Consider the following 15,486-nt stretch of genomic DNA (forward strand, 5'->3'; position numbering starts at 1 on the left):
CGCGAATTGGCTGCTGAAGGTATCGTACCTACTAGTATAAAGCCTGATAATGATATATTGGTCACGGTATTAATTCTAGAATAGCCGGACTGAATGTATGCATCAACACAATCAAGAAAACACTAGCTGCCGATGGTATACACCGCTGCAAGCCTACAAAAAAGCCATTGATGAACGAGATACATAAGGCAAATAGGCTTGCATTCTGCCTACGGTATCGACATCAGGACTGGAGGGACATTATATTCACGGATGAGAGCTACTTTGAAACAAGCAATCTACGGGAACGTAGAGTAAGAGGAGTATTGAGACGCGTAGGGGAGAAATTTGTACCACGGAATATGAACCGAAAGTTTCTTGGGGGTTCTACTGTCATGTTTTGGGGCGCTATCCTCTACGGATATTCAGGTATGGCTCGGAATTAAGCCAGTGTCTGTGTCTGTATTAACAGTTCTTGTAGGATCAGAGCTACCTTACCATATCTACAAAACGCCATATGAGACTCCCCGTGAGCAAGCCTTAGCCCTTACATTGTTACAAGCGGAATATGAGCGTGAAGTTATCAACCCTATTGAGCCCGGGATTCTGCCCCAATTATTAGAAAGGAAAAAAAATAGGAAGGGTGGTATCGATTGGTATATTTATAGGGAGCGAATTATGTACCCCCTTCTCTTTCCTCTTGCCCTACTCGCCAAAGAAACAACTAACCCAAATGTTATTATAATGGAGGACAATGCACCTGCACATAAACACCAATATCAGACAATCTTTAGGCGTCGTGCAGGGCTGAATAGGCTAGAATGGCCGGCCAATTCCCCTGATTTGAATCCTATTGAGGCAATCTGGAATGAGATGAAGGACAGTATTAAAGTAAAGTTAGGTTGGAATTTTACTGCAGCAGGGATCCGGGCTGTCATTGAAGATGAGTGGAAAGAATACACAGTTGAAAGAATCAATAGACATATCATGTCGATGCCCCGTAGAATAGAAGCTTGTATTGCAGACGGAGGCGGAAATAATTACAATTTCTAGTCTAGAGTATAGCACTGGCATGTCGTGCATATGCGGGCTCATGCGCCTCCATGTGGGCTCATGCAGACCCAGTCCGGTCCGGAAACGTCGTGAAATAAAGAGTAGGGGTTCCACGGCCTCGCGACCGCGAGTTGAACATCAAGCCCCCCCCTCTACAATTACGTGGGGAGCTTCAACGGGGCCTTTGGCCCCATCTACCTCCATCCACCTCCCTCTAAACTTTGGGGGCTTCAACGGGGGCCTTCGGCCCCCTCCCTCTCTTCAATTCATGGATCATGGGACCTTTTTACTGCGCCGTAGATTTTGGTGGGTGGGCTGGTTGCCATGTAGACGACTTCCCTAGCCACAGCTCGAACACCCCCCTCACTCGAACATTTAACGCAAAAAAGAAAGGATCTTCGTTATAACCGGCTTCTATACCGTTATTTCACCAATCATCATCCACTGTTCGAGTGAAGGGGGTGTTCGAGTGGCTAGGGAAGCCGTCTAAGTAGGGAGGAGCAAGCCGGGTAAGCGCAAAAGATTTCGCAAATGGAGCTTGTAATTGTGTGGGCTGTATGGAACCACATTTGCCGATTAGTAAGCGAGTGGTTCCTGTTTAGCTTAGAGCCTCGGCCTAGGGGCACCCTATCCATACATACATGTATGGCTCAGTTCACGATAGAGGGTATATCATGTAGGTGTGTCAACGTTTTGACTTGAGGCTCTTTTAGGACTGGGAAATATAAAAGAGAAAGAATGGACAGCGAAGCATCAGGCCCTGAAGCTAGCTCCAAAGCGCCTCAAATTCGATTAATAAAAGGGTTTTTTTTGTTTAACAACAATATGATCTTCCTTTAAAATCTATTGATACACCCACCCCCTCTGGTGAATTGAGTCACTCCCAAAGATTTAAGATGGAGAGTTAAGGTAATCAAGAGGAGCCTACAGTTACATAACACCTATAGCTAGCATTAGCTAGCCGGCTATGTGCTGACTTTGGTATAATGATCATCCCGCTTAATAGCCCAACTAAAAACAATTCGGCTGAGCTATTGTGTTGTATATATAGAGAGGGGCATAGGAGTCTTTTGATAAAGCCAAGATAGGTTTAATTTAGGTGTTTTGGTTGGAAAATTATTACAGTCGCAACTCGATATGCCGGATTGCCAAGATTTTAAGGCTTTCATACGTGATAGCAAAAAAATACGGGATAGCAAATTGATTTTGGAGTAGGAAAATAATATTCTCAGAGGATCTCGTACGGGACAGCAAGGGATCCGGTGTATTGAGTTCCGGCATATCGAGTTGCGACTGTAGCTCGAGCCCGAAGCTCATAGTAAATACTTATGGTTATGGTGCGCCCAGTCCTATTAAAAGTGACACGCCGCATATAAAAGTAAAACAATCGTATAAAGCAAGTTTTGTGTGGCTTTACTAAGAGAGCTTGTTATCTCTCTTATCAAATAATAAATCTCCCATACAAATTTAATTCCTCTATGATAGGGGGGGGGGTCAGCATTGACGGACGGCCATGGGATAAACATTAATTGCACATTATCGATACCTTATTCATCCTCAGCCACCCAGACCGAGTGTACGAGCTTTTTGTTTTGTCAGTCAACTGACTGTACGAACTCGGGGACTTGTTAGATAGTACTATACGAATGGTTTTCTGCTGACAAGAAAAGTCCCTGTACGTACGAACTTGACTGGTCGACGTCGTTACCGTAGTTCCGGGCCCACAAAGCTGTATATTAATATATATAGAGCACCTGTATCAAGCTCATGACGGGACCTTGACTAATCAGAAGACTTATCGGATCGCGGAGGTTCCTCTTTGGAGACATGTTTATTGCTCTCCCCCGGGGGGGGGGGGGGGGGCTGGCGAATTGACCACATAACCGCTCAAGCACGTGTGAGGGTGGCCGGTATTGAGTGTGTAGGAATAGATTAATCCTAGCCTCCCGTAGATTTACAAGCTGAGCATATATTGACCCGCACCACAGACGCCGGCGTTGCATCTATATCCCGTTGAGAGCTGGCTCAATTGGTTGGCAGCGAGCATCCATCCTAACACTGAGAGTGGGCCTTAGACCTCAAGTGCTGTATATATGCGCGCCAAGAAGCCCTAATGTCGATCTCCCGGTGCGGTGTGGGGGATCACACAGTGTCACTCGCGGCTCTGTCTGGTGCCAAGAATCCATGCTGTATCTGGTTAGTCGCTGGCTCAACAACATCATGAGGATTGTTGCTGACTTCAATGTGATCAATGGTGTGTGGGTGCGCGCTTCGAGAGCGGGTGTGGGTGGGTGAATATGTATACAACCGCTCTCGAAATTCGAGCTTTGTGGTTGTTCCGGTGGTTGTTCTTGCATCCCCCCCCCTCCCGCTATGCATAGGCCATCACTCGTGCTGTGCTGCTTAACGTCTGATCCTAGCTGGGTGTAACCAATCAAGTTAGGCACGCACTATGTAGCTTATCAACCACACAAAACCACAACTCCCCCGCCATACCCGCCCGCACTACGCAGCTGCAGGCCAGATATGCAGCCCGGCTCCCCCTCCTCCGCCGCCTCTGCTTGCATGGAAGATATGCCATCGACGATTGCTAGTATCGGAAGAGATAAGGGGGATGTTGTTGGTATTGTTGCCCAATAGGCGGACCGGAGAGTGCGGTTTAGGGAGCTTCGACACCGGGTACTGGTTGTGAGCGTGACGCATGCCCCACCTCCGGGTACCGACGTTAGGAGCACCCCCCGGCCTCTACGGATTGTGTGATGAGGTGGCGAAAGTACACCCCGCAGTTACGGTTTGGCGCTACTGTTCTGTCTCGCCATATGTCTGTCCTTCCTGGGAGGTGGAGCTCTTCGCTGTTTTTAGTATTTACCGCACGGCACACATGTACAAACAAGGGGGGGTGTCCCCTATCTTTGAGTTGTTATAGATTGTGGTTGTAGGCTGCGGGGTCGGGCGGTGGAGATGAGGGTTTGAAATGTGACCCTGTTATGGTGAATGGTAGAGATGTCCTGTTAGCTACGGAGAGAAACCCCCCGGATGGGGCGAAGAGGTAAGAACAAAGACGCCCCACAGCATAACGAAAATCAACCAGAGAACTAACAGCTACTAAACACCACACTCAGCAACCCCACCATATCGGGTGTTACGAGACCAGAAGAGGCCACTTAGACCAAGTCCTGTCCTGTCCTATCTTGTCTTATCCCATCATAGCCCCGGAAGTCTCGAGCCTAAAACTAATCTGGAGTCGGGTTAGGAACTCGTACATGCATATAGATATGGCTTTTCGGTTTCATCACTAAGAACTTTCAAAGCTAAACTGGTGGAGTGTAAGACCAGAGTGCACACCAAATACATGGCCGAAGAAGAAGCTTCAGCATGGGGGAGCACTGTTTTGGATCATTTGGTATCACTCGGAGGTCTCGAGACGTACCCCGACACCCCCCAAAAAAAGGATCTCGAGATTTGAGAAAGAGGTCTTGAGAGATCTTTTGTTGTCTCAGAGCTGCCCCATCAAGTCTCGAGACAAGGAGTCGAGACGAAGTCTCCGGACATTGAGTCTCGTGCCCATCATTACGTGTATATATATGAGGTCCCTACACGCACACCCCTTCTCAAAGCCGGAAGCACATTTCCTCAAGTCTCATCCCCGTTTCTGGACCCGTAATCGTTAATTGTTACCGCTCCCGTGGTATTGTTATTATGTGTGCGCGGGGTGAATATTAGTCATGAACTATCACTCGCTCTACCAGAACACCACCAGCAACAGGGAATTTCTGGAAAACTAGGGAATCCAAAGGAGAAGACATCCCAGAGTGCGATAGAAGGAGGAAATACAAAATAGACCACGGCTAGAGTGAACTAGAGAAAACGGGGGGGGAAAGACCACTGCTATCCCACCACCAGCCAGCCAGCTTGGTTATATGTGTTTTTCCTGTTGGAGATAAAACATAAGATACCATGCTCTTACCTACCACATACCGGCCGCTTCAGTACATCCCATGTGGTCTCTAAGTGTCTGCCGTCTGGGTTTTCGATATTAGCCAGATAATGAGTTCTAGCCTTTACCCACAGGAACCTCCCGGCGGAACGGTGACTGGGCCAATCAACACTGAATTTTGCAAAAAAATGGGCATCTTAGGTCCTTCCTGCTGTGGCGCACTAGTTTTCGATGTTCTTGGGCCGAATGTCTTCATGTTTATACCCCTCCCCCACCCCCCCCCACCCCCCCCGGGGAACACTCGCGCTTCCACACAGGAGGAGAGCCTCGGAGGTGGCGGTTATCTTTTTGTAAACTGGAATACTTGCAGTTCTGGGTCCACACGCAGTCTTCTCAGCTTTTGGGGGCGGCGGGCTGCCGATCCAGCGGCAAACCCCCGCGACCGGGCACGGAGGTTGAAACGGCCATGGGGCGTGAAGTGAGGTTGGTAGCTCAATTACTACCGCTCCCCCGCGATGATATATGGTAAGCCATCACTCACACGGGTGAGAGAACCTTGATACATGCCATGTAGTTGGTTGAAGTGACGGTGAGTTGGAGTTGAAGTTGAAGTTCTAGTGTGGTGCACGGGGCGAATTCTACTCATGAACTATCACTCGCACCCTATCTCCTGTGCTACCGGGAATGTATGTGTCTCTTTACGTGTGGGCTGGGTGTTTTGTTTTGATCTTGTTGACGACGGTTCTATTCCTGTGGGGATTACAGTTTTGGGGGTTGTGGGTTGTGGGGGGGTGGGGGGGTGGGTTGTGGTGGGGAGTGATAGGTCGTGATTGGGAGTGATAGGTGGTGATGCAGAGTGAGGGACGAGGTGATGCATGGGTCTAGTTTTGTAATCGGTCAGCAGTGGAGGTGTAGCCAAATGATTGCTACGAAGACCGCGTATGGGGCGGCTATATATGGGCCTGCTGTGTTCCGCGTGCTTGGGGGGCTTATGCGCGGGCCGTTTGGCTTGCGGTTGTATGCTGCTTCGTGTGGCTTGGAAACGACGCTAAGACTCAGTCCCCATAACTCACAACTCCAGCAATCTGCAGACATAAACATAAACATGTACAATCTACAACAGTTTTATTTCTATGCCCTAATAAGTAATAGACTACAAGTATATCCTCTATACCCCTCTAGCCAAAAAAAAAATAATCAAAACAAGAAAAGAAGTGGAGACGTGCAACAACCCTAACCCATTAAAAATTACCACTTGACGTCGTACCGCTTCCTGATGCGCTCGCCATACATATTGAACAGCACCGGCATCGGGCACATCGCGAGCGCAATAAACGCCAGCAGGCTGTTCCCCCACCCCAGCCCGAGCTGCTCATACATCCTGCTCCCCGCGAGCGGCAGCACGCCGCCCAGGACGCTGCGCAGCACCGTGTTGGCCGCCAGCGCGCTCGCGGCGTAGACCGTGAAGGCGTCGACGAGGTATGTGGTGACGCACATGAAGGTGCTGAGGATGCCGATGCCGGCGAACGTGGTGCCGATGATGGGCACGATCCAGTGCGTCTCTGCGTGCGCGGCCCAGCCGTACCAGAACAGGCCGACGGGGATGCAGGGCGCGAGGTACGACATGGGGATCAGGCGGTACTCGGGCTTGAGCACGCCGTGCTTCGCCTTCTTGGCGAGGAGGATGCGGTCGCTGAAGATGCCGGAGATGATGAGGCCCGTGAGCGAGCCGACGCCGAGGCCGATGTAGGCGAGGCCGACGGTGCCGGTGCTGAAGTGGTATTGGCCCTCGAAGACGGTGGGGAAGGTGGTGAAGAGGAGGTAGAGATAGCCGTAGCAGACGGCGGCGAAGCTGGGGGAGGTTAGTGCGTGGGTTCGGTGACCTGTGTGTATGTAGTATGGGGCGTCGAGTTACTTACATGGAGAGAAGCAGGACGATGGGACTCAGAAAGAGCATCTTGATCGGCCGGACGAGGGATCTGGCGAGAATTTCGCTCTTGGGCAGTGGGCTCTCCATCTTGCTCCTCAGCTTGTCATTCCCAGTCTCCTTCCTCAGCCTCCTCGCCTTTGCCGCCAGAATCGTCGGCGCATATGTCTCCTTCAGGAACACCAGCGAGAGCAGCGAAACAAATCCACTCTATTCCATCTCATTAACACCCACGCCGGTAAAACGAGAGAGAGAGAGCACACCACATACCAGTATACAAATCAGCCAAAACACCCACCTCCACCCCTTCGCCTCTGCCAAAAAGCCGCCCGCAACCGGCCCGATGGTGGGTCCCATGATAGGGCCTAGCGCAAACAGCGCAATCGCCGCGCCGCGCCGCTCCAGCGGTATGACGTCCGCAATCGTGCCGCCGCCAATGGTCAGCGGTGCAGAGCCAAAGCAACCGGCAAAGAAGCGGAACACCGTCAGCATGGCGAGCGATTTGGACTCGGCGCAGGCAACAGTGCACCCGATGAAGCAGATGTTGGAGAAGTTGTAGATGAGGTTGCGGCCCCAGAACTCGGATGCCGGAGCGAGGAGAAGCGGACCGAAGGCAAAGCCGAGGACGTAGACCGAGACGACAAAGGCAGCGAGCTCGTGGGAGGTTGTGTTGAAGTCGGTCATTACCTGCGGTATTGATGGCGCGAATATAGAGGATGCTAGTGGGCTGTAGGGCCGATATCAATGAGCATTAGTAGAGCGGCCTTGCCCGGATAAGGGCGGTGACTTACGTTATGAATGTGATTGCGCTGACGATACCAACGGTAAAGATCTTTCTCCACGACGGCCAATTCATGGGATTTGCGGGGTCTTCGGGGCCGTCCCAGTCGACGACATTCGGGTCGGCTTCTTCTGGTGCGGTCTCATCACGCTGGGTGGACATGGACATTTCGGATCCTAGCATTCCAAGTGGGATTCCCTTCTCTGCGGTGTCAATGTTTCCGCGGTCCGCAGTGTGAATATTGGAAACCGGGGAGACCGGGGAAGGGATATCTCCCGCCTCGATATCCTTGAGTTCAGCCATTACTGATGTTGAATCACCAATGTTAGGATTAGTAGCTGCCAGAGGAGCCCTTTTTCTGGATTACTAACGGTGGCAGAGAAAGAAGATGGAAGATAAATCCCCAGAGACTCGGGGAGAGCTGAGGAATATATAGCCATCAGCTTGAATCTATGAGTAATGGCTGCATGAACTGGGGTAATTCGGTGTAGGAGGTGGAGGGTGTTACGAGCACAGCTCCAACATCACATATTCCTCAACAAAAGCTTGATATAACCCTAGCTAGCCCAGAGAAAGACATAGAGAGCCGCCTAATCTATGATGCACCTCGCATAAACCCCCGGGTACAGCCACAATCTGCATATCGTATCAAAATCCTTCTTCTAGGTTCGAATCCTTAAGTTTATTTGCTATTAGCGAAGGGGAAGAAGGGGGGATTGCAGCCGTTCCGGCGCTCTGGGCGGGCGCCAATATCGAAAAGAGAGAGAAAACACACCTTAGATTACGGATAGCGGAAGAATCGACGTCCTCTTATTCCCAGCCTTATAGGACGAGAAAGACAATTGGCGACTGAAGTATACTTTCAGTGGGGGCCGCGCCGGGGGTGGGCCAAGGGTTTTGCCGTTTGTTCCGTGCGTGCCTCAGGTGGTTGATATGCACACACCAGGTTCACCTACATGGCGGAGATAGAAGCTCTTCTCTCCGGATAGAGTTAGGATATATGCCTATTGACTAAAGTATTCGCTTTAATTGATTACTCAACTAGTACCCGCGCGAATCAGATATGGTGCTTGTTGCTTCTCTTTACCGCTTTGGGACCGGGGAACGCTGAAATACAGAACAATCGCAGACATGAGATTTGGAACGTATTCCAGTCATTGCGAGACTGGGGCCACGGACGATGATGTGGCTGGTTCAGGTAGGTGGGTGGGTCGAGACGCCTTAGAGCAGAGCAGGTTTTTGGGGATGACCTGGTCTGAAACCGTTGCAGATAGCTCATGGGCTCATTTTCGTCAGTGCTTTAACTCTCTCCCACTCGGCGAGATTTATATACATCTGTTGAGAATCGCGGTATTAGAGGTTTAATCTCCTCAATCCGTCTTATAGTTTGTAATTTTCGAGGGCGATTGCTTATCCCCTTATTCGGATTTTTGGTGATAAAATATCTAGTATAGATGAATACGAGAGGAATTAGATGTCTGTATGGGTTAGTTCTCCATACGAGCGATAATGATATCAAATGAAATAGCAAGGGGCGATTGGTTTAGGCAGATAAGTAGTTTGTTTGGAAGTTATCGAAATCGATATGGGAAATTAGACCTTTCAAGCCCAATCGTGCGGGAACCACCAACGAACCACTACTTTGAGCAATAGAAGCCTGCTTCGTATTTTTCCCCATCCTCACGCACGCCAATATCCTTTGTTCTCTGTAGAATATCTGGTTCGGAGGGTCCTATGGCATCCGCATGGAGAATGGACGGCGGAATGGTATCGAAAGCTCTCCGGGTATGGCTCTTAAGTTTTTCCTCAAGGATAATCACCATATCCGATATTAGTACTATCCGACTGGTTATTCTTTTTTTTTTTGGGGGGGGGGGGGGGAGTTCGAGTAGTGCCCAGAATCATTGAAGATAGAGATCCGCCAAAGAGAGCGAGTAAAATCATCCCAATAGTACTAGGTTGGCCGTGTGAAAACAGGCCAATCAATATGAATATGGCGGTGATCTGTATCGCATTAGATTGAACTCTGAGTCTAAAAGGCGGTCTCCAAGGAGCTTTGCAAGTGGCATTTACAGAAATTCATGATATCGCACCCCTGTCCTGAACTCTGAATAGTTAGACGGAGTCATAAGCCATCACTCGGGGGTCCTTCTGTCTCACTACGGGAAAGCATGACGTCGAAGAGTTTCAGGAACTTGATTACTCAATAGATGCCGAGGTATCATGGCTACATGTACCTAAGGCCGGCCTACGTGTAACTATAAGACAGATCGAAAAGAAATGTCTGCAGACTGATCTCGTTATATCAAAGACAGGTATCTATAGACCCAAGAGTATTTTTGTTAGTACTCGATCGAAGGATACAACAATAGGTAATGCTGGTGAAGCTAGTATCGGTAGGCATCCTAACGTCGCTTGGTGTGCCTGCCATAAATTCTCTGGGTCCCATGACTTACCTCGAATTTTCTACCGATCCACCTCCGCCCAGAAAAGAATAAACATTACCCAAAGAAATTCGATTAGCATGCGTCGCTAGGCTCCGGTGTGGTCGATCGATTGGGACGTATAAATACTCTGCCCTGAGATATTTAAAGATTCTGCCTTCTAGTAGAATTTAGCGGCGCTTGATGAGATTTTCACATCGTCTCATGCCTCGTATTATTTCTTTCCTTACACCTCAGTCGATAAACGGAATTACACTTTGAGTGCAATTTGTGACGGTATTGCGTATGCGGCTGAAATAAGGCGATACCGAAAGATTATGCAGGGCCTACATATATGCGATAGTCGAGATAGTAGATGCTCCCTGCGCAACTTGAGGCCAGGGATCAAGGATCCGAACGTGGGCCACGGCATCTTTAACTGGAACCGGTAATATATCCAGTGGGAATGCTGACCTCAGATATCAGTCAATCCTTTGGATAATACAGCTGCGCTACGCTTAGCAACACGCTAAAAACGTATCTATTCGTATTCTTCATATTAGTTAAGATTTATGATAATAAACTTTCAACGACACACCGCATTCAGATACATACCAAATTTATAGGTTTAGGTCCTCGAAGTAGGGATCTCAGGTAGCTGTGCGGCTTTCGACACTTTTTTTCTCACTCCGTTGTGGCTGTAGCTTTGGCCAAGTAACTGTTACAAGGCTACTGCCATTTAAGGTTGCGTTAATGATATTCTGCCCTGGAGATTGTGGTTGGCTGCGCCTCAGTGGCTGAAATATCAGATTGATCTTATCTGATTTTAGATAACTGACCCTTCTCGCATCCCAGTATTGCGGTGCTATGAGTATTAGCGTGTGCTCTCACTCGAGCGTTCTTGAAGAGACGCAGATACTCAGACATACTTCAACCCCGACCCAAGCAGCCCCTAATTTACCCCTCATCGTGAATAATTTGAGTTGAATTCAGTCTAGGGACTGTCTGGTATCTATAATTTATATCCTCGCCCTAGTTGTACACAAATCAGCTCCCATCTTTATATCTCACTACTAGATGCGCCTTGAATTCAGCCATTTGATTCCATCATTCTGCAAGAGAAGAAAGGCGCTGGCTGACGTTCAATGGCGAGAGCACCAAGCCAGGGTTAGGCTTACCTGTGAAGAAAGCATTCTTTCATATTGTAGGAGGTAGATGCTGAATGGCTGTGACTTCATTCTATTGGTGATATTCTATCCGGGAGAAGGCGGTGTTCTTGCTTCTTATCTCTAAAATGATGCCACGATGCTTCTCTATAACCTTTAAATCTGGTCTAATGCCAAGATCTCAACTCCACCTATACACTACCGCCGCAGAATTTCACGAAGGAGATTCCATCAAATACTGCAAACACCTCTCAGTAACTCTCTCAATCAGCATGGCACACACATGGTCCTGTAGATATATCTATGGGTGCTCGTAGTTGTTAATGGACAGCTAGCTACGTGCTCAGGAGGCTCACAAATAATGAAGAAACTGGTCCATATGGAATGATCTCCTCCATGCGACAAGTAATATTATAACAGAGATAGTACCATGTTCGCTTCCCTCTTGAGCTGGTGAGGAAATGGTGATGTTGTAAATATGGGTGATCATGATTAAAGTTCAAAATCCCGAGTTGGGGACGTTGGAGTTGGAGTTGGGAAGACTTTTTTAGTGCGCAGACTAAAGGTTCTGCTCTAATCAGACTGACGAACTGAGTTGAACTTTACAACCTTCCTATCAGAGGGCTAGAACATGATGATCCAAACCCCAACTTTCTCGGAAAACATCGAAGGTTGCTCAAACCAACTTTAGTTAGTGCGGCACTAGAAAGAAGCTCAACACAGGCTAACGAACTCTCTCCAACTCGTAAAAAAGCTAGTTGGGAATTTGAACTTTTGGGGGTTGGCCTTTACTTCCTAGCTCCGACTCCAACTCCAACTGCAACTCGGGGTTTTGAACTTTGACCACCCCTATTGTGGAATAAGATGTTGGTATCCATAGGCGCGGCGCGTCTGTTGTACTAGTACTATTTAGTCATGGATTATCACTCTATGTCCAACCCACAACATTGTGTAACGACTGCACACATCAGTTCGGCGCATATATTCTTCAGCTGGCTCCGGGAGAAAACATCAATTGATATACCCCACCTTTGACTCAATTCTACCGCTGTCAGAGCCAGAGAGATACTGTTACATAGTATTACATTAAAGTGGCCCCTACAACACTACAACACCATGACCGCACCCGGTTATGGAGCGCGATTACGATGGCTTATCGACCACATAGCTAGCTAGTACCGATCCACCATAAACGAATACAATACAATACAATGAGACTCGAGAGATCGTGAAATGGCGCTCGTATAGCTAAAGTACGTACGAGCTGTAACTTATTCGCTTCCTCTCCAATCCTTGTTTACAGGTGGTTAAGATGTTCACTAAGCTAAAAAATACTTGTCTCCAAAGCTCGATTTTCGAAAAGTGCAAATACATCATGCAGTGATTGCGATTATTATCCATCATACATCTAGCTTGAGATCTCCAGCTTCTCGCCAAAACTGCAGGACTAAAGTAGCGTTAATTAGCATTCGTACCTACATGTACCTTCAAGAAACCCTGCATGTCATCTCGGTTATTAATAAGCGAGCAAGGATCCTGGAAACACCCCACAACAGCTGGTTATTCGAGGGGATCTTCCAAAAAAAATCATGTTAAGATCAGAGTCATTTTTAATCGAATTTACTGAATAAACAGTAGGAATACATGTACCTACAATAACTCCGATCGGTACAGACTTGGAGAGATGCGATGAGTCTGGGGGAATTAACCGATGGATTTCCCCGATGTTGTGAAGAGGCACAGGGGCTCAATCCCGGCCGGTAGCTGCAGTCGGCTGTTGTAGTGCGCTGCTACTTTACCGATAACAGTGTCTTGAAACCCCACGTGTAGGTACTTGTTGTGTGTGTTCAATTAAGCAATCTCGAAAGAGTGTTAGCTAAAGAGTACTGAGTTATATACATATGTACAGGCCTCTGATTACTCTGGTTTCAAGAGCGGCGATAATATAAGGAGGGAGCATTGGTTGTTCAAAAATCCGCATAGCAGCGGTTTGAAATGTTTTACACCAGTATATTAACTGCCCATAGTCTGGAGTACATGTATGTATGTATGTATGTATGGGACCACCGCAACACTCAAGCCCACGTACCTGCTTGTACTCACCTCACCTCTGCTACTCACAACGATCAACCAGGACTAACAAGAACCACGTATTCAACAACGTCCACATCCACCATCATGGCTACCCCATTTGACAGACTCACCATGACCTCCGCGTTGCTGGCGAAAGAAGACTATGTCCAAGCAGATGCCTCCTCAAACATCGCAACCCTCGAAGCCGCGTTGACAACCCTCTCCACAAAGCGCACCAACATCAACCTCCGATGCGTCAAACTCAGGGTGACGCTCACACGGCTCACAGTGGGCAGGTACCAGGCGCGTGTATCGCAGCAGCAGGAGCTCGAGGAGCGATTAGCGAGGGAGCTCGTCGCGGGCGAGAGCGAGATCAAGGTCCATCTGATGCGACTGGAGGCGCTTAAGAAGAACGTGGCCACCGTGGAGGCCTTCCTGAAGAAGGCGCGTGAGAAGGCCGCGCGTGAGAAGGCGGCGCGTGAGAAGCCGACGACAGCAGGGGGGCGTCCGGAGGTGAGGAAGCGACCAGAGGCACCGAAGACGGAGGAGCAGAAGGCGGTGGAGCTGCAGAAGGCGGAGATTCAGCGGAAGAGAGAGATTGCCGGGATTGCGGAAGCGATTGCACGCTATGAGTTTGAGGATGGCTATGGGGGACGATACATCTAGAAATGTATGGTTGCTTTTTTTTTGTCGGAAAGGGAGTGTTGAGAGTTGGAGTAACTGATAATGAAAAAAGCCTATTACGACCAGGTATTAAGCTTTTCTTTTGAAGTGCTACTAGCTATTTCAAGGCAAAAGTGACATTAAGCTGATATGGTTATTAGAAACGAACGTTCAATTACTTTGAGTTGCGGTTGGGACACAAATTGACAGGAATTCAATAAGAAGTCTTAACCAATGATAAGCGATCTCCGGTAGACCAACTATCACAACCCCCAAGTTTGTAGCCCCATTATGTAGGACTAGAACAAGCATTACACTAGATTAGCTCTCCGTCGGGCCGAAGTCTTTTGATTCTTATCGGATTCCTGTTTATGTAGTCAATGGAACAAGGCCTCCCCTCGGGGGAGAAGCCTATAAGGGGGCGTATATTTAGAAATGCCACAACTGAAAAGAAATGTTCACTAAGGCACAAAAAGCGCGATATCAAGGAGCGATGTTCTTTAGCACCCAAAGAATTATAGCCAGACCTCTATGCATTGTAGCTGATCTCATGAGGCTCATGTGAAATCTGGAAGGATGATTTCACGAAAGAGGTCGAGATGCACGCCGGGAAATGCTCGCTGGACTAAGCTCATAACAGATTGCATGGAAACCATATATGTAAGTGGCCACGGCCTGTGCTAGTAACTTGCGTCATATGGATCCGGGCACGTGGGATAGTAGCAATATCGGGATTGCAACGTCTAGATCTAAGGGGCTAGCTAGTATCACGATCAACAACGCTGGCCAGTCGCATGCGCAGTGACAGCCGTCAGGTCTGTAAATGCACGCCCAGCCTATCCCTTCTGTCTCTTCCAGCCCAATGGTTTTGTGTATCATCTTGGGGGTACTAGCTTACAGGTACATATACACACACGTGCCTTCGAGATGTCTATGTACGGGAGGATCCTGTAGGGCTGAACTGGCTGTAGTGTGCTTCCTACGCGGAATATTGGATGGAAGATAGACATCCCGGAATTCGAAAGACATTATCACTACTTTATCTGGCCTGTGTGGATACAGTAGATCCCCGGCATATCTGGATAAGGCATACCAAGGAATGACTAGTTCTGCAGGAATATGCGTTGGGAATAGTATGGTGTATAAATATCGCGAAGATGAGTGATCTTTGGTGAATTAAATGAGGCTCTTGACTATAAATCTATGGGACTAAAGCAGAAACTAAACTGATATTGATACTAGGAAAATATCTAGCTGAGGATGAGTACGAGGTTGCGCAATAGTTACCGCCTACTACGAGGCATATATCCTCACTGCATTTAGAGTATCAATGAGAACTTTGGAGATTCTGAATGCTCAATGCCTCCATATTGTGCTGTCTTTCTAGGGCCAAATGGCTGTGCCGTCCCGCCAGGGGCCCATTAGGGGGTTAAGGTAAGATTCACGGTTTTGGTCCGTTGAAATTGGTCTTCATCGGTAGGATT

General features: G+C 48.4%; 2 protein-coding genes across 2 annotated transcripts; one reads left to right on the forward strand and one right to left on the reverse strand.

Annotated features, from left to right (window-relative positions):
• Nucleotides 1–6,217: 6,217 nt before the first annotated feature.
• H6S33_010920 (uncharacterized protein) lies at nucleotides 6,218–7,980 on the reverse strand (the record flags this gene model as incomplete). The annotated part of the gene is made up of 4 exons (XM_044842292.1): nucleotides 6,218–6,821; nucleotides 6,889–7,106; nucleotides 7,167–7,623; nucleotides 7,688–7,980. 4 exons carry the CDS (start codon nucleotides 7,978–7,980, stop codon nucleotides 6,218–6,220), a joined length of 1,572 nt encoding a protein of 523 aa, XP_044696850.1.
• Nucleotides 7,981–13,444: 5,464 nt separating this feature from the next.
• Nucleotides 13,445–14,005, forward strand: H6S33_010921 (uncharacterized protein; the record flags this gene model as incomplete). Its single annotated transcript, XM_044842293.1, has 1 exon — nucleotides 13,445–14,005. The coding sequence occupies one exon, from the start codon at nucleotides 13,445–13,447 to the stop codon at nucleotides 14,003–14,005; it is 561 nt and encodes a 186-aa protein (XP_044696851.1).
• Nucleotides 14,006–15,486: the final 1,481 nt, after the last annotated feature.

This window comes from Morchella sextelata (assembly GCF_020137385.1).
Source record: "Morchella sextelata strain SCLS chromosome Unknown scls_5, whole genome shotgun sequence".
NCBI lineage: Eukaryota > Fungi > Ascomycota > Pezizomycetes > Pezizales > Morchellaceae > Morchella > Morchella sextelata.